The sequence below is a fragment of the Coregonus clupeaformis genome, chromosome 27 (assembly GCF_020615455.1).
Source record: "Coregonus clupeaformis isolate EN_2021a chromosome 27, ASM2061545v1, whole genome shotgun sequence".
NCBI classification, from domain to species: domain Eukaryota; kingdom Metazoa; phylum Chordata; class Actinopteri; order Salmoniformes; family Salmonidae; genus Coregonus; species Coregonus clupeaformis.
In genome coordinates this window covers 43,441,442-43,459,872 of record NC_059218.1, presented here as the reverse complement: position 1 = coordinate 43,459,872, position 18,431 = coordinate 43,441,442, and the positions used below count along the sequence as shown (strand labels likewise).

Sequence of the window (18,431 nt, the reverse complement as noted above, 5' to 3'; positions counted from 1 at the left end):
TGTTGTGTTCAGGTCTTCCTGGTTCTGGGTTTGTTGTGTTCAGGTCTTCCTGGTTCTGGGTTTGTTGTGTTCAGGTCTTCCTGGTTCTGGGTTTGTTGTGTTCAGGTCTTCCTGGTTCTGGGTTTGTTGTGTTCAGGTCTTCCTGGTTCTGGGTTTGTTGTGTTCAGGTCTTCCTGGTTCTGTGTTTGTTGTGTTCAGGTCTTCCTGGTTCTGGGTTTGTTGTGTTCAGGTCTTCCTGGTTCTGGGTTTGTTGTGTTCAGGTCTTCCTGGTTCTGGGTTTGTTGTGTTCAGGTCTTCCTGGTTCTGGGTTTGTTGTGTTCAGGTCTTCCTGGTTCTGGGTTTGTTGTGTTCAGGTCTTCCTGGTTCTGGGTTTGTTGTGTTCAGGTCTTCCTGGTTCTGGGTTTGTTGTGTTCAGGTCTTCCTGGTTCTGTGTTTGTTGTGTTCAGGTCTTCCTGGTTCTTGGTTTGTTGTGTTCAGGTCTTCCTGGTTCTGGGTTTGTTGTGTTCAGGTCTTCCTGGTTCTGGGTTTCTTGACTGTACTGTAGAGAACAGAGGGGTTCTCCTCAGCTGCTTGTGCCACCGCAGACCTGGAGAAAGAAACAGAAATGAAACTGAATGTGTGTCCCTAATGTCACCCTACTCCCTTATAGTGAGGTACTTGTGACCAGTAGTGCACTAAATAGGGAATAGGGTGCCATTTGGAACGTAGACAGAACAGTTCCTTGAAACCCTCATCACATCACATCACTCCTTCATTATAGACATGTCATAGTAAATGTCATTTGACCTGAAGAATGCTCCTTCAACCCTTCAGATGTTAATGGAGGGAGTTCTCAGGGAACAATGGCTGGTCACTAGGGGTCAACAGTTTTACATATTGATGACATCATTGTCTACATCTTCAATAAGCAGCAACATATGAATGACCTTGATGCTGTCTGTGTGGTCACAATGTTCTAGTATTGACTCTATGTTGTTGTAAAGGCAGAATATGCTCACTTGGTGAATTTCACAGCAGTGTACAGGACATCCTCGTCCTGTTTCTGGGGTTGAGGCAGTTGGACAGGGGAGTACAGAGGCACTTCCTGGTTTTTGGAGTGAGAGAAGTGGACGCTGGTGTAGTGAACAACATCCTGGTCTACGTTGGCTGCTGTCTGTGTTGCAGTAGGGGTCATGGCCATGCCTGAGACATCGTCATACACTGGACTAGATTCTCCCTGATGGAGAGAGAGGACAGAGAATATAAATAGACCTGGGGACAGACAGTATGAAGAGTAGTAATGTCCCACAAAGCAATAAGACTCACCTGTCCCATGTCTGCTGTGTGTCTTGTGTCAGAGGTGGTTTTGAATGCTTTCTTCCTGTTTTGTGAATGAATGAATATATGAATGAGTTAATGAAGTTAATAAAGTGAAAAAATCTTTAAAATATGCATTTTCACTCACCTTAACCACATGAAGCCAAAGAGACATGAAGCCAGTATGAGAACCAGAACAATCACTGTGATTCCTACAGCTGGAGTCATAACTGAGGTTTGTTTCCCTAAAAGATGATATAGATCAGGGGTGTCAAACGTACGGCCCGCGGGCCGGATCAGGCCCGCAAACGGGTTTAATCCGGCCCGCGAGATGATACAAAAAAAAAAAACTTTTGTAAAGTATAAAAATGCGCTGCAATTTTTCAATAAAATAAACTGCTGTTCCAATTGCGTCCACTGGATGGCGCAATAGCAATTGTGTTAAGCAAGCAAACTGTTTATACCGGGGCAGAGCAAGTAGGTCAAGCACGTGCAGCCAATGAGCTACTTTGTTTTGTCCGCGATATTTATTACGGCTTCTACTTTTAACATTATGTGCTTTGGCACCCTCATTGCCCCAATATGTCTCTGTCAAAAAGAGAAAGTGGACGCAGAGTGCAGAGTGTTCCAAGAAAAATGGTCATCCTATTTATTCACGGAATTGAATGGGAAAGCTGTATGTTTGGTGTGTTCAGAGCATGTTGCAGTGCTGAAAGAATATAACCTTCGTCGCCACTATGTGAGTCTTCATGCCGACAAATATGACAACTTTCAAGGACAGCGGAGATGAGAGAAGGTGAATGAACTGTTGGCGGGTCTGAAGAAACAGCAGTCTGTGTTTACTCACAGCCGAGACATCAGTGACGCTGCAGTGAAAGCTAGCTACCTCATTGCTAATGAAATCGCAGTGGCTTCAAAACCATTTAGTGAGGGTGAATTTGTAAAAACATGCATGATGAAGGCAGCGGAGATTGTGTGCCCTGAAAAGCGGCAGGCTTTTGCAAATATCAGCCTGACAAGAAACACAGTTGCAGACAGGATTTCCGATCTTTCAGTGGATTTGGACAGCCAGTTGAAGCAAAAAGTAAAGTCATTTATTGCGTTTTCGGTTGCAATTGATGAAAGCACGGACATTACAGATGTTGCACAACTGGCCATTTTCATCCGCGGAGTTGATGACACATTGACCGTCACCGAGGAGTTCGTGGAGTTGGTGCCGATGACAGATACAACGACAGCAGCTGATATTTTTACTGCACTCGTCGGCGCGCTGGACAGGGTCGGAGTGGACTGGTCCCGCGCTGTCAGCCTGGCTACAGATGGTGCGCCCTCAATGATCGGGAAAAAAGCAGGCGTTGTGACAAAGTTCAGAGAGAAAGTGCAATCTGCAAATGGAGGACGTGATTTTTTGACTTTTCACTGTATTTTGCACCAGGAGGCTTTGTGTTGCAAGTCATTAAAGATGGATAACGTCATGAAGGTGGTCATCCAAACTGTTAATTTCATCCGATCCAGAAGCCTGAATCACCGTCAGTTTGACAGCCTTCTCAGAGAGAAAGACCACTTCTATGGCCTGCCATACCACACTGAGGTAAGATGGTTAAGCCGAGGTGCTGTGCTGAGGCGTTTCTTTGATTTACGAGAAGAAATTGAACAGTTCATGGAAGAAAAGGGCAAACCAGTGTTAGAATTTCATTCCGCAGAATGGATGCAGGACCTTGCATTTATGGTGGATGTTACAGAGCACCTGAATAACTTGAACAAACAGCTGCAAGGGCGCAACAAAGTTGTCACGCAGTATTATGACAGCATACGTTCTTTCAAGTTGAAGCTGTCATTGTGGGAGACGCAACTTGCCGGTGGTGATGCAGCTCACTTCCCCTGTCTGAAAAATGTGTGCGCGACCCAACATGTGGCAGACATGAAGCAGTTCAAAGATAAAATAACGGGACTGTTACGGGAGTTTGAGCAACACTTTCAGATTTATGTTGATGTTTTTATGTTGATGTGCTATTGTTTTAAATTGATTTTATTTGTATATTTAACCTATTCTTGACTCTGTGGTTCTTGCACTTGTTTGGGGAACAGGATTTCATTATTTTTATCTACATTTCTGCCTGAGAAATGACACCCTGATATAGTTCTGTGATCTGTGATATACTTCTGTGAATCACTGAGGCATTGTGTGTTTGTGTGTTCTTTGTCCTCAGAACTTTCAAATAACTTAAGGTGTTTTATGATTAATAGTGATGTTGTGCTTTTGGACACTGTCCTCAGGCTCCAGCTTTATGTTTATATGTTTTTATGTTGATGTGCTATTGTTTTTAATTGATTTTATTTTATTTGTATATTTAACCTATTCTTGACTCTGTGGTTCTTGCACTTGTTTGGGGAACAGGATTTCATTATTTTTATCTACATTTCTGCCTGAGAAATGACACCCTGATATAGTTCTGTGATCTGTGAAACAGTTCTGTTAATCACTGAGGCATTGTGTGTTTGTGTGTTCTTTTTCTTTAGAATTTTCAAATAAACTTGACGTGTTTTATGATTAATAGTGATGTTGTGCTTGTACTATTTTGGACACACTGTCCTCAGGCTCCAGCTTTATGTTGTATGTTGATCTTATTAAAACAAAGAAAACAATCTGAAGTTGTTGTTTTTAAGTTATATATACCATGATTTTTCCGGTCCGGCCCACTTGGGAATAGATTTTCCTCCATGTGGCCCCTGAGCTAAAATGAGTTTGACACCCCTGATATAGATGATATGAGTCCATGTTATTATAAACTGAAAATGAATATACGGCAATACAGGACAATAATGCAATACTTGTATATATAAGCCTATGCACAGTTATAAACCAAAGTGTAATAAGGCAAACTAGAAGAAGATTACCTTGAAACATAATTTCTTATTGAACATAATATTGTATTGAAATATTGAAGATGGAACTTTACCTGCTACAGTGATCATCTGAGCTGCAGAGTTCATAGATCCTCTTCCATTCTGGGCCTCACAGTAGTATTCTCCTCTGTCCTCATAGCTGAAGTTGAGGATGTTGTAAGTCTGTCCTGATGCTTTTGGTGAGGTTACGTTCTTCTTGTACCAGATGTATTTGTCCACAGGTGGGTTGGCATCACTGCTGCAGGTCAGAGTCACTGAACTGCCCTCCACTATTTCACCAGAGGGACTGACTGACACTGAGGTGTTCCTTGGTCCATCTGATGTAAAAAAAATATTATATAAACTTTCCATAATTGTACTTTTCCACACAATTACATTTAGATTCACCCTCTTATTGAAGATGATCAATTCAAGTGTCATGTGGAGCTAATATCTGTCACTGCAATGTTAATATAGCAAACTAAACATTTAAACCACATGTACTTACATCTAACATTGAGAGTGTCTTCAGGAGAGGGGAGATCCTCATGGCCTTCCACAGCACAGGAGTATCTTCCTGCATCCTCACTGCTGACTGGGAATAGGCTATAGACAGGAGAGGAGGTGTTGCTGTTTGGTATAGGCTGTCCATTCTTATACCAACTGTAGGCTGTGATGGGGTCCAGTGTACATTTGGTTCTACATGTCAGTGTGACATTCTCCCTCTCTGACACAGATGTAGGATCCATCTCCAACACAACATCTAGAGTAAAAGGAAACACATCATTATTCTCCTCCTGTATATGTCCTCTTATATGATATACTAGATTTGTTTTTTTTCCATCACATACCACTACTGTGTCTGTATGACTGACCTTAATAAGGTCATTACAGTAATAGATGTGAGATGAGTGACAGATTACCTGTGACAGTCAGGGAGACAGGTGAGCCAGCAAACTTTCCTCCGGATGTTATGAATCCGAACCTGTACTCAGCAGAGTCACTCAATCTCAGGTCTGTGATTCTCAGGGTACAGTCACTCTTCTTATCCCCAAGGTACTCTATATGACCCTCATACCCTGGCACTGAGCTCAGATCTTCAGCATCCATACCAGACCATTTAGTAAACCAGAAAGCTTTTTTGATCTCATGATATCTGGGATATGTGTAAGAGCAGGATATGTCCACTGTTGTCCTCTTCAAGGCACAGATCCTCTGATGGGTGTAAGTCACACCCCAACACTCCTTACCTGAAATACAAAAAGACCATAAAACACTCTATATAAATCTTAAATTACAACTGATGTTGTTTATAAAGTAGAAGAAAACTAGTTAAACAGTTTACAGTAGTGAAAACCATAATTATTAAATAATGATCGATATTTACTGATTCATTTAAATAAGTCTCACAACCTGAACAAAACTGTATTGATATTACATCTTAAAGAAAAAGTCCACACTCACACAGTGCAGGAGAGTGGAGATCCTCATGGCCTTTTACAGCACAGGAGTAACTGTCTTCATCACTAAAGTTGTCTGAGTACAAGCTGGATGAGTCCTCCTTTACATAGTGTCCGTTCTTGTACCAGATGAAGGTGGGGTTGGGGTTGTCACTCAGAGTACAGGTGGTGATACAGGTCAGGGTCCTCCTTCCTGCCTCTGTGGCAGCAGTCACCTTCACCTGCAGGTCTGAATACAGGGGAAATGACAACAAGATACTTAAATCAATCAAGTATTATGGATAAAATAATTATAATTAAACATCACATAGAAATGTGTGTATAAACATGATCATTTGTTCAGTGTAACCTGTGACAGTCAGAGTTGTTCCAGTGAAGCTGTATCCCCATCTTGATGTATGTGTGTTGAATATGAACTTGTACTCAGCTGAGTCCTCTTCTCTCAGATCTGTGATTCTCAGGGTGGAGTGACCTCTCTCCTTCTCTCCACCATACTCCACACGACCTGCATACCCTGGGTCTGTGGTTATGTCCTCAGGGATCAACTTACCACTCCACCTAGCACTCTGTTTAGGACTAAACCAGAGTGATGATGTGACGTTATCATAACCACTGCCATAAGTACATGATATGTCCACTGATGACCCCTTCAAGACACAGATTCTCCTCTTGGTGTAAGTCACTCTTTTGCAGTCCTGACCCTGGACACCTGAAATATAATGGAATTAGATGAGTACATTATACTGTATTTCCTGACTCTGAATGCCTGAAACATAAAGATTTTTGTTATTTCATTTATTTTATTTTCTAAAAGTTTCTTGCCAAGAATATATCAATAGCAAGTTCCACTTTGGAAATATTGTAGTTTACTTCAACAGTAAATGTAAATGGAAGTTTCTGAGCATTTAATAAGTCATCACCAACTTTTCAGTTTACAGGCTTTGTCAGGGTTTAATCCACACTCACAGACTGCAGGAGACCGGAGATCCTCATGGCCTTTTACAGCACAGGAGTAGCTGTCTTCATTGTTACTGGAGACTGGGTCTTTGTACTGGGGGGAGGTGCTCTCATCTAGATGTTGTCCGTTCTTGTACCAGATGTAGGTGGGGTTACCAGTCAGAGTACAGGTGGTGCTGCAGGTCAGTGTCTTCCAATACTCCCATCTTGTCCACATTCCCACAGTCACCTTTAGATCTGAAGTTATGAAACAACAATGGAGAACATCTGTCTGTCAGCACCATTCCAAGGTTCTCACTGTCAAGGGCTGATGTAAGTGTGGTGTGGAAGTCAGGCGCAGGACACCGAAGCTTAGTCCAACAAAGTTTACTAGTTAACCACCAGGCAAAAATACAATAATCAACCTCAAAAACACACAGAGGCGAGCGATTACGCAAACTGTGCGTAAACTCCAAAACAACAAACAGAGCAAACACGCAGCACTAACTGACATGCGAAAACAACACACAACCTAACCAATACAAAACAGGCAACTTATAGAACACATAATCAGACACAAACGGACACAGGTGCAATAGACAGACAGAAGCAATCAAACATAGAAACATTCAACGGTGGCAGCTAGTACTCCGGGGACGACGAACGCCGAAGCCTGCCCGAACAAGGAGGAGGAGCAGCCTCGGCAGAATCCGTGACAGTACCCCCCCCTTGACGCGTGGCCCCAGCCGTGCGCCGACCCCGGCCTCGGGGACGGCCAGGAGGACGTGGACCCGGGCGCGTGGGATGCCCACGGTGGAACTTAGTCAGGAGGGATGGATCTAGGATGTCCCTTCTAGGCACCCAGCACCGTTCCTCCGGACTGTACCCCTCCCACTCCACGAGATACTGGAGACCACTCATCCGGCGCCTCGAGTCCAAGATGGTCCGGACCCTGTACGCCGGGGCCCCCTCGATGTCCAATGGGGGCGGAGGGGTCTCTCCTATCTCATCTTCTTGGAAAAGTGTTAAATTGGTGGAGGAGTGGCGGAGAGAGTTCTGGGCCATCTCTGCCCAGGGGATATACCTAGACCACTCCTCCGGCCGGCCCTGGCAATAGGACCTCAGAAACCTACCCACATCCTGGTTGACTCGTTCAACCTGCCCATTGCTCTCTGGGTGGTACCCCGAGGTAAGGCTCACCGAGACCCCCAAGCTTTCCATGAACGCCCCCCAGACTCTGGAGGTGAACTGGGGACCTCGGTCAGACACAATATCCTCGGGGACCACATAGTGCCGGAACACGTGGGTAAATAGGGCCTCAGCGGTCTGTAGGGCAGTAGGGAGACCCGGCATTGGTAGGAGACGACAGGCCTTGGAAAACCGATCCACAACGACCAAAATGGTGGTATTCCCCTGGGAGGGGGGAAGGTCGGTCACAAAATCCACCGAGAGGTGGGACCATGGTCGTTGTGGGACGGGCAGGGGATGTAACTTTCCCCTGGGCAAATGTCTAGGCGCCTTACACTGGGCGCACACCGAGCAGGAGGAGACATAAACCCTCACATCCCTAGCTAACTTTGGGTACCAGTATTTCACGCTAAGGCAGTGCACTGTCCGGCCAATACCTGGATGTCCAGAGGAGGTTGATGTATGAGCCCAATAAATAAGGCGGTCACGAACCTCGAGCGGAACGTACGTCCGCCCCACAGGACACTCGGGGGGAGTAGGGTCGGTACGCAGTGCCCGCTCGATCTCCGCATCGACCTCCCACACCACCGGAGCCACCAGACAAGACTCCGGCAGTATGGGAGTAGGCTCAATGGACCTCTCCTCTGTGTCATACCGCCAGGACAGGGCGTCTGCCTTACCGTTCTGGGACCCTGGGATGTATGTGATCTTAAAAACAAACCGGGTCAGGAACATGTTCCACCTAGCCTGACGAGGGTTTAATCTCCTAGCTGCCCGGATGTACTCCAGGTTACGGTGGTCAGTCAGAATGAGGAAAGGGTGTTGAGCCCCCTCAAGCCAATGCCTCCACACCTTTAGGGCCTGGACTACAGCCAACAGCTCCCTGTCCCCTACGTCATAATTACGCTCCGCCGAGCTGAGCTTCTTAGAGTAGAACGCACAGGGGCGGAGCTTGGGTGGCGTGCCGGACCGTTGCGACATGATTGCCCCAATACCGGCCTCGGACGCGTCTACCTCAACTTGAAATGGTAAAGCGGGGTCCGGATGCGCCAGCACCGGAGCCGAAGTGAACAGGTTCTTCAGTCTAACAAATGCCCTGTCCGCTTCAGCTGACCACTGCAAACGCACCGGACCCCCCTTTAGCAGGGACGTAATGGGAGCTGCCACCTGTCCAAAGCCCCGGATAAACCTCCGGTAGTAATTAGCAAAACCCAAAAACTGCTGCACCTCTTTTACAGTGGTTGGAGTTTGCCAATTACGCACGGCCGACACACGGTCAACCTCTATCTTCACACCTGACGCGGACAATCGATAACCCAAAAAGGAGATGGACTCCTGGAAAAACAGACATTTCTCTGCCTTAACATACAAGTCATGCTCCAACAGCCTCCTCAATACTCGGCGCACCAGGGCTACATGCTCGGCTCGGGTAGAAGAGTACACTAGGATGTCGTCAATGTATATTACCACACCCTGCCCATGCATGTCCCGGAAAATCTCGTCAACAAAGGATTGGAAGACTGAAGGAGCATTCATTAACCCGTATGGCATGACGAGATACGCGTAATGACCCGAGGTGGTGCTAAATGCTGTTTTCCATTCATCCCCCTCCCTAATGCCCACCAGATTGTACGCGCTCCTGAGATCCAACTTTGTGAAGAACCGCGCTCCGCGTAATGACTCCGTCATAGTCGCAATCAGAGAAAGAGGGTAACTGTACTTAACCGTGATCTGATTGAGACTACGGTAATCAATACACGGGCGCAAACCCCCGTCCTTCTTCTTCACAAAGAAGAAACTCGAGGAAACCGGGGAAGTGGAGGACTGGATGTATCCCTGTGCCAAGGACTCGGCTATGTACGTCTCCATAGCCGCTGTCTCTTCTTGAGACAGGGGATACACACGGCTCCGCGGAAGTGCCGCTCCTGTTTGGAGATCTATTGCACAATCCCCCTGTCTATGAGGTGGTAGCCGTGTTGCCCTAGTTTTGCTGAACACAAGTGCTAAATCCTCATATTCAGGGGGAATGCGCATTGCGGGCACTTGGTTCGGACTCTCCACCGAGGTCGCCCCTAAGGAAACACCTAGACATTTCCCTACACACTGTGCAGACCACTCCATAAGAGCCCTCTGTTGCCACGCAATGGTAGGATCATGGGCACTTAACCAGGGAAGCCCCAGCACCACGGGATACGCAGGAGAGTCGATCAGATAAAACTGAATGATCTCCTCATGACCCCCCTGCGTCGTCATCTTAAGTGGTGCTGTGACTTCTCTGATCAACCCCGACCCCAGCGGCCGGCTGTCTAGGGCATGAACAGGAAAAGGGGCATCTACCGGCCGAAGGGGAATTCCTAGCCTATAACAAAATTCACGATCAACAAAATTCCCAGCTGCGCCTGAATCTACTAGAGCCTTATGCTGGGAATGAGGTGCCACCTGTGGAAATCTCACAGGTATACTCATGTGACCAACAGAGAGCTCTGGGTAAGTGGGGCGCTTGTTCTAGGTCCCAAGAAACAAAGAGATCTTCTGTTAAATCTGACAATTCATCTCGATGGTTGTAAAGTCGTCTCAAATAAAACTGTGAAGGACCTCGGTGTTACTCTTGACCCTGATCTCTCTTTTGACGAACATATCAAGACTGTTTCAAGGACAGCTTTTTTCCATCTACGTAACATTGCAAAAATCAGAAATTTTCTGTCCAAAAATGATGCAGAAAAATTAATCCATGCATTTGTTACTTCTAGGTTAGACTACTGCAATGCTCTATTTTCCGGCTACCCGGATAAAGCACTAAATAAACTTCAGTTAGTGCTAAATACGGCTGCTAGAATCCTGACTAGAACCAAGAAATTTGATCATATTACTCCAGTGCTAGCTTCCCTACACTGGCTTCCTGTTAAGGCAAGGGCTGATTTCAAGGTTTTACTGTTAACCTATAAAGCGTTACATGGGCTTGCTCCTACCTATCTTTCCGAGTTGGTCCTGCCGTACATACCAATACGTACGCTACGGTCACAAGACGCAGGCCTCCTAATTGTCCCTAGAATTTCTAAGCAAACAGCGGGAGGCAGGGCTTTCTCCTATAGATCTCCATTTTTATGGAACAGTCTGCCTACCCATGTGAGAGACGCAGACTCGGTCTCAACCTTTAAGTCTTTACTGAAGACTTATCTCTTCAGTAGGTCATATGATTGAGTGTAGTCTGGCCCAGGAGTGTGAAGGTGAACGGAAAGGCTGGAGCAACGAACAGCCCTTGCTGTCTCTGCCGGGCCGGTTCCCCTCTCCACTGGGGTTCTCTGCCTCTAACCCTGTTGCAGGGGGCTGAGTCACTGGCTTGCTGGTGCTCTTTCATGCCGTCCCTGGGAGGGGTGCGTCACTTGAGTGGGTTGAGTTACTGACGTAATCTTCCTGTCTGGGTTGGCGCCCCCCCTTGGTTTGTGCTGTGGTGGAGACCTCTGTGGGCTATACTCGGCCTTGTCTCAGGATTGTAAGTTGGTGGTTGGGGATATCCCTCTAGTGGTGCGGGGGCTGTGCTTTGGCGGAGTGGGTGGGGTTATATCCTTCCTGTTTGGCCCTGTCCGGGGTTTCTTCGGATGGGGCCACAGTGTCTCCGGACCGCTCCTGTCTCAGCCTCCAGTATTTATGCTGCAGTAGTTTATGTGTCGGGGGCTGGGGTTAGTTGGTTATACCTGGAGTACTTCTCCTGTCTTATCCAGTGTCCTGTGTGAATTTAAGTATGCTCTCTCTAATTCTCTCGTTCTCTCTTTCTCTCTGAGAACCTGAGCCCTAGGACCATACGTCAGGACTACCGGGCATGATGACACCTTGCTGTCCCCAGTCCGCCTGGCCTTGCTGCTATTCCAGTTTCAACTGTTCTGCCTGCGGCTACGAAACCCCCTACCTGTCCCAGACCTGCTGTTTTCAACTCTTTAATGATCGGCTATGAAAAGCCAACTGAGAGACCTGAGCCCTAGGACCATACGTCGGGACTACCGGCCGTGGTGACTCCTTGCTGTCCCCAGTCCGCCTGGCCTTGCTGCTATTCCAGTTTCAACTGTTCTGCCTGCGGTTATGGAACCCCTATCTGTCCCAGACCTGCTGTTTTCAACTCTTAATGATCGGCTATGAAAAGCCAACTGAGATTTATTCCTGATTATTATTTGACCATGCTTGTCACTTATGAACATTTTTGAACATCTTGGCATGGTTCTGTTATAATCTCCACCCGGCACAGCCAGAAGAGGACTGGCCACCCCTCATAGCCTGGTTCCTCTCTAGGTTTCTTCCTAGGCTTTCGCCTTTCTAGGGAGTTTTTCCTAGCCACCGTGCTTCTACACCTGCATTACTAGCTGTTTGGGGTTTTAGGCTGGGTTTCTGTACAGCACTTCGAGATATTAGCTGATGTAAGAAGGGCTATATAAAATAAAATTGATTGATTGATTGCCTACTCACCTGAAATGACTCCCCGGTGCGTGACCTGTTGTCCCCTCTTCCAGGAGACCCTCCCCAGCACCTAGCCGCAGTGTGTCCTCCACGGCCACAGTTGGTGCAGGGGACGGCCCCCCTCGGGTTCTCTCTCCTCATCTCCCTAGCGCCAGCACCCCCGAGCTCCATGGGAATCGGCTCGGAAGTGCTGGAGGGTGGAATGGACGACCCCCACTCGGGACGTCCGCGGGTAGCCAGCAGGGTGTCGAGACGGATGGAAATGTCCACCAACTGGTCGAAGGATAGGTTGGTGTCCCTGCAGGCCAGCTCACGACGAACGTCCTCTCGTAGGCTACACCGGTAATGGTCGATGAGGGCCCTCTCATTCCACCCCGCATCCGCCGCTAGAGTCCGGAACTCCATGGCGAACTCCTGTGCACTCCTCTTCCCCTGTCGGAGGTGGAACAGACGCTCCCCCGCCGCCTTCCCCTCAGGTGGATGATCGAACACAGCCCTGAAGCGGCGGGAGAACTCCGCGTAGGTGATGGTAGTGGCGTCTATTCCCCTCCATTCGGCGTTGGCCCACTCCAACGCCTTGCCGGATAGACAGGAGATGAGGGCGGAGACTCTCTCGTATCCCGAGGGCACCGGGTGTATGGTGGCCAGGTATAGTTCCACCTGCAGGAGGAACCCCTGACACCCGGCTGCAGAACCATCAAATGCCCTCGGGAGCGAGAGCCGAATGCCACTGGGTTCCGGTGCTGGGAGAGGAGGACTGGCCGATGGTGATGGTAAGGTGTGCGAAGGCGTGGGCACCTCTCCCGTAACCAACCGGCGTAGAGTGTTCATGGCGTGTTCGTTCATGGCGGCCCCAAGTTGCCGGATCATGGTGTCTTGGTCGCTGATCCGATCCTCCAGCGACTTGGGTGCCGCCGCTGCTCCTGCTGACTCCATAATGGTGTGTTGTTCTGTCAAGGGCTGATGTAAGTGTGGTGTGGAAGTCAGGCGCAGGACACCGAAGCTTAGTCCAACAAAGTTTACTAGTTAACCACCAGGCAAAAATACAATAATCGACCTCAAAAACACACAGAGGCGAGCGATTACGCAAACTGTGCGTAAACTCCAAAACAACAAACAGAGCAAACACGCAGCACTAACTGACATGCGAAAACAACACACAACCTAACCAATACAAAACAGGCAACTTATAGAACACATAATCAGACACAAACGGACACAGGTGCAATAGACAGGCAGAAGCAATCAAACATCGAAACATTCAACGGTGGCAGCTAGTACTCCGGGGACGACGAACGCCGAAGCCTGCCCGAACAAGGAGGAGGAGCAGCCTCGGCAGAATCCGTGACACTCACTGAAAATGTAATAAATCATTTGAAGTGGTAACTATACTCTTTATGTCAGATTACAGTACCTGTGACAGAGAGAGTAACATATGAGCCATATGTCCATAATAAGAAGTAATATGATGTTGAATCCTCCTCTCTCAGGTCTGTGATTCTCAGGGTGCAGTCATTCTCCTTGTTCCCACGGTACTCTATACGATCCTCATATTTATCTTGGATTTCAGTCCAGATCGAATTCTTCCATTTATACCATTTGGTTGTCGTGACTGTATAACCTCTGGGATATGTGTAGGAGCAGGACAGCTCCACTGTTGACCCCTTCAAGGTACAGATATTATTCTTGGTGTAGCTCACACTCCAGCCATTCTGACCCAGTACCACTGAAACACAGTCACACAATACAATGGTATCATAATTAAGTCAAGGTCTTTTGGCTCACACTAACAGTAGGGTTTGTCCACAATTTGTTGCCGTAGTTGTTGAGTTGAGTGTGAATGGAAACCACAGATAAGCATCACTCAGTGAGGTGTGAAAGATAACTATTTAAAGGGAAGTGGAGACGCCTAACAGAACACACCAGAATAATATTATGATTCTTATCCTTTTAGAAATGTCTGTAGATTGTTAAACAGAGCAACTAAAATATAAGAATGAGACCATACCTGCTACAGACCAGAGAAAGACCACCAACACACTTCCTGCTGTTCTCAAGGCCATTGTTGCATCTCCCACCCTGCAGTCTTAGAAACATAAACAACAACTCACTCTATATCTGGTGAATAACTACAACTGATACATTGAAGTATAAACTGTAAATGGGGTACAGGGCCTCATTACTGAAAATTAACCAGGCTCATATTGTGTTGAGTTGTATTGTGCTATATGGTTGTCTATGTGATTACTGTCTGTCTGTAAGTCTATATGTATTTAATGTGTGTGACGTGTTTCATGTCTGTCTACGTCTTTCTATTTAAGATGACATGATGTATGAAGCAAAAATAATTTCCTAATGGATTAAATAAAGTCATCATCATCATCAACAACATCAACAACAACAACAATCACTTATTGAACAGATCTGTAGTACTGTAAACAGATATTTCTATATTGATCGTTCTGAAGTTGTTTTATTCTCAGAACTCCAAATAAAGGAGGATAAATGTTCAATACTCTACGGTCCGTCAAGCTGTACAGCAGCCTGAAGACTGACCACCAGGTTCAATGATAGCTCCTATCCCCAAGCAGTGAGGCTAAACATCAAGTGACACACACACACACACACACACACACACACACATACACACATACACACACATACATACATACATACATACATACATACATACAGTGGGGAGAACAAGTATTTGATACACTGCCGATTTTGCAGGTTTTCCTACTTCCAAAGCATGTAGAGGTCTGTCATTTTTATCATAGGTACACTTCAACTGTGAGAGACGGAATCTAAAACAAAAATCCAGAAAATCACATTGTATGATTTTTAAGTAATTAATTTGCATTTTATTGCATGACATAAGTATTTGATCACCTAGCAACCAGTAAGAATTCCGGCTCTCACAGACCTGTTAGTTTTTCTGTAAGAAGCCCTCCTGTTCTCCACTCATTACCTGTATTAACTGAACCTGTTTGAACTCGTTACCTGTATAAAAGACACCTGTCCACACACTCAATCAAACAGACTCCAACCTCTCCACAATGGCCAAGACCAGAGAGCTGTGTGAGGACATCAGGGATAAAATTGTAGACCTGCACAAGGCTGGGATGGGCAACAGGACAATAGGCAAGCAGCTTGGTGAGAAGGCAACAACTGTTGGTGCAATTATTAGAAAATGGAAGAAGTTCAAGATGACGGTCAATCACCCTCGGTCTGGGGCTCCATGCAAGATCTCACCTCGTGGGGCGTCAATGATCATGAGGAAGGTGAGGGATCAGCCCAGAACTACACGGCAGGACCTGGTCAATGACCTGAAGAGAGCTGGGACCACAGTCTCAAAGAAAACCATTAGTAACACACTACGCCGTCATGGATTAAAATCCTGTAGCGCACGCAAGGTCCCCCTGCTCAAGCCAGCCCATGTCCAGGCCCATCTGAAGTTTGCCAGTGACCATCTAGATGATCCAGAGGAGGAATGGGAGAAGGTCATTTGGTCTGATGAGACAAAAATAGAGCTTTTTGGTCTAAACTCCACTCACCATGTTTGGAGGAAGAAGAAGGATGAGTACAACCCCAAGAACACCATCCCAACCGTGAAGCGTGGAGGTGGAAACATAATTATTTGGGGACTCTTTTCTGCAAAGGGGACAGGACGACTGCACCGTATTGAGGGGAGGATGGATGGGGCCATGTATCGCGAGATCTTGGCCAACAACCTCCTTCCAACAGTAAGAGCATTGAAGATGGGTCTTGGCTGGGTCTTCCAGCATGACAACGACCCGAAACACACAGCCAGGGCAACTAATGAGTGGCTCCGTAAGAAGCATCTCAAGGTCCTGGAGTGGCCTAGCCAGTCTCCAGACCTGAAGCCAATAGAAAATCTTTGGAGGGAGCTGAAAGTCCGTATTGCCCAGCGACAGCCCCGAAACCTGAAGGATCTGGAGAAGGTCTGAATGGAGGAGTGGGCCAAAATCCCTGCTTCAGTGTGTGCAAACCTGGTCAAGACCTACAGGAAACGTATGATCTCTGTAATTGCAAACAAAAGTTTGTGTACCAAATATTAAGTTCTGCTTTTCTGATGTATCAAATCAAATAAAATCAAATCAAATTTTATTGGCCACATGCGCCGAATACAACAGGTGCAGACATTACAGTGAAATGCTTACTTACAGCCCTTAACCAACAGTGCATTTCTTTTTAACAAAAAAAGTAAAAATAAAACAACAACAAAAAAAGTGTTGAGAAAAAAAGAGCAGAAGTAAAATAAAATAACAGTAGGGAGGCTATATATACAGGGGGGTACCGGTGCAGAGTCAATGTGCGGGGGCACCGGATAGTTGAGGTAGTTGAAGTATATGTACATGTGGGTAGAGTTAAAGTGACTATGCATAAATAATTAACAGAGTAGCAGCAGCGTAAAAGGATGGGGTGGGGGGCAGTGCAAATAGTCCGGGTAGCCATGATTAGCTGTTCAGGAGTCTTAAGGCTTGGGGGTAGAAGCTGTTGAGAAGTCTTTTGGACCTAGACTTGGCACTCCGGTACCGCTTGCCGTGCGGTAGCAGAGAGAACAGTCTATGACTAGGGTGGCTGGAGTCTTTGACAATTTTGAGGGCCTTCCTCTGACACCGCCTGATATAGATTTCCTGGATGGCAGGAAGCTTGGCCCCAGTGATGTACTGGGCCGTACGCACTACCCTCTGTAGTGTCTTGTGGTTGGAGGCCAAGCAGTTGCCATACCAGGCGGTGATGCAACCAGTCAGGATGCTCTCGATGGTGCAGCTGTAGAATTTTATGAGGATCTGAGGACCCATGCCAAATCTTTTCAGTCTCCTGAGGGGGAATAGGCTTTGTCATGCCCTCTTCACGACTGTCTTGGTGTGTTTGGACCATGATAGTTTGTTGGTGATGTGGACACCAAGGAACTTGAAGCTCTCAACCTGTTCCACTACAGCCCCGTCGATGGAATAGGGGCGTGCTCAGTCCTCTTTTTTTTCCTGTAGTCCACAATCATCTCTTTTGTCTTGGTCACGTTGAGGGAGAGGTTGTTGTCCTGGCACCACACGGCCAGGTCTCTGACCTCCTCCCTATAGGCTGTCTCATCGTTGTCGGTGATCAGGCCTACCACTGTTGTGTCGTCGGCAAACTTAATGATGGTGTTGGAGTCGTGCCTGGCCATGCAGTCATGGGTGAACAGGGAGTACAGGAGGGGACTGAGCATGCACCCCCTGAGGGGCCCCCGTGTTGAGGATCAGTGTGGCAGATGTGTTGTTACCTACCCTTACCACCTGGGGGCGGCCCGTCAGGAAGTCCAGGATCCAGTTGCAGAGGGAGGTGTTTAGTCCCAGGATCCTTAGCTTAGTGATGAGCTTAGAGGGCTCTATGGTGTTGAATGCTGAGCTGTAGTCAATGAATAGCATTCTCACGTAGGTGTTCCTCTTGTCCAGGTGGGAAAGGGCAGTGTGGAGTGCAATAGAGATTGCATCATCTGTGGATCTGTTGGGGCGGTATTCAAATTGGAGTGGGTCTAGGGTTTCTGGGATAATGCTGTTGATGTGAGCCATGACCAGCCTTTCAAAGCACTTCATGGCTACAGACGTCAGTGCTACGGGTCGGTAGTCATTTAGGCAGGTTATCTTAGAGTCCTTGGGCACGGGGACTATGGTGGTTTGCTTGAAACATGTTGGTATTACAAATACTTATGTCATGCAATGTCATTCAATAAAATGCAAAATGATTATTTAAAAATCATACAATGTGATTTTCTGGATTTTTGTTTTAGATTCCATCTCTCACAGTTGAAGTGTACCTATGATAAAAATTACAGACCTCTACATGCTTTGGAAGTAGGAAAACCTGCAAAATCGGCAGTGTATCAAATACTTGTTCTCCCCACTGTATATACATTTATACATACATACATACACTACCGGTCAAAAGTTTTAAAACACCTACTCATTCAAGGGTTTTTCTTTATTTGTCCTATTTGTTACATTGTATAATAATATTGAAGGCATCAAAACTATGAAATAACACACATGGAATCATGTAGTAACCAAAAAATATATATTTTATATTTGAGATTCTTCAAATAGCCACCCTTTGCCTTGATGACAGCTTTGCACACTCTTGGCATTCTCTCAACCAGCTTCACCTGGAATGCTTTTCCAACAGTCTTGAAGGAGTTCCCACATATGCTGA

General features: G+C 46.6%; 1 protein-coding gene across 2 annotated transcripts; it reads right to left on the bottom strand.

The window, feature by feature from the left end:
- Positions 1–457: 457 nt before the first annotated feature.
- Positions 458–14,597, bottom strand: LOC121557162 (sialoadhesin). 2 transcript variants are annotated; one of them, XM_041871004.2, is made up of 12 exons: positions 14,224–14,597; positions 13,630–13,941; positions 6,609–6,836; positions 5,992–6,351; positions 5,647–5,871; positions 5,106–5,432; positions 4,691–4,945; positions 4,257–4,520; positions 1,445–1,541; positions 1,306–1,360; positions 999–1,216; positions 458–586 (listed from the first exon to the last, which is right to left on the bottom strand). In XM_041871004.2, exons 1-12 carry the CDS (start codon positions 14,276–14,278, stop codon positions 505–507), a joined length of 2,478 nt encoding a protein of 825 aa, XP_041726938.2. In that variant the 5' UTR covers positions 14,279–14,597; the 3' UTR covers positions 458–504. The 2 variants fall into 2 exon arrangements, with proteins under 2 accessions (XP_041726938.2, XP_045063923.1); XM_045207988.1 differs by lacking the exons at positions 458–586; positions 1,445–1,541 and having other exon boundaries at positions 1,087–1,216.
- Between the last annotated feature and the right edge of the window lie 3,834 nt (positions 14,598–18,431).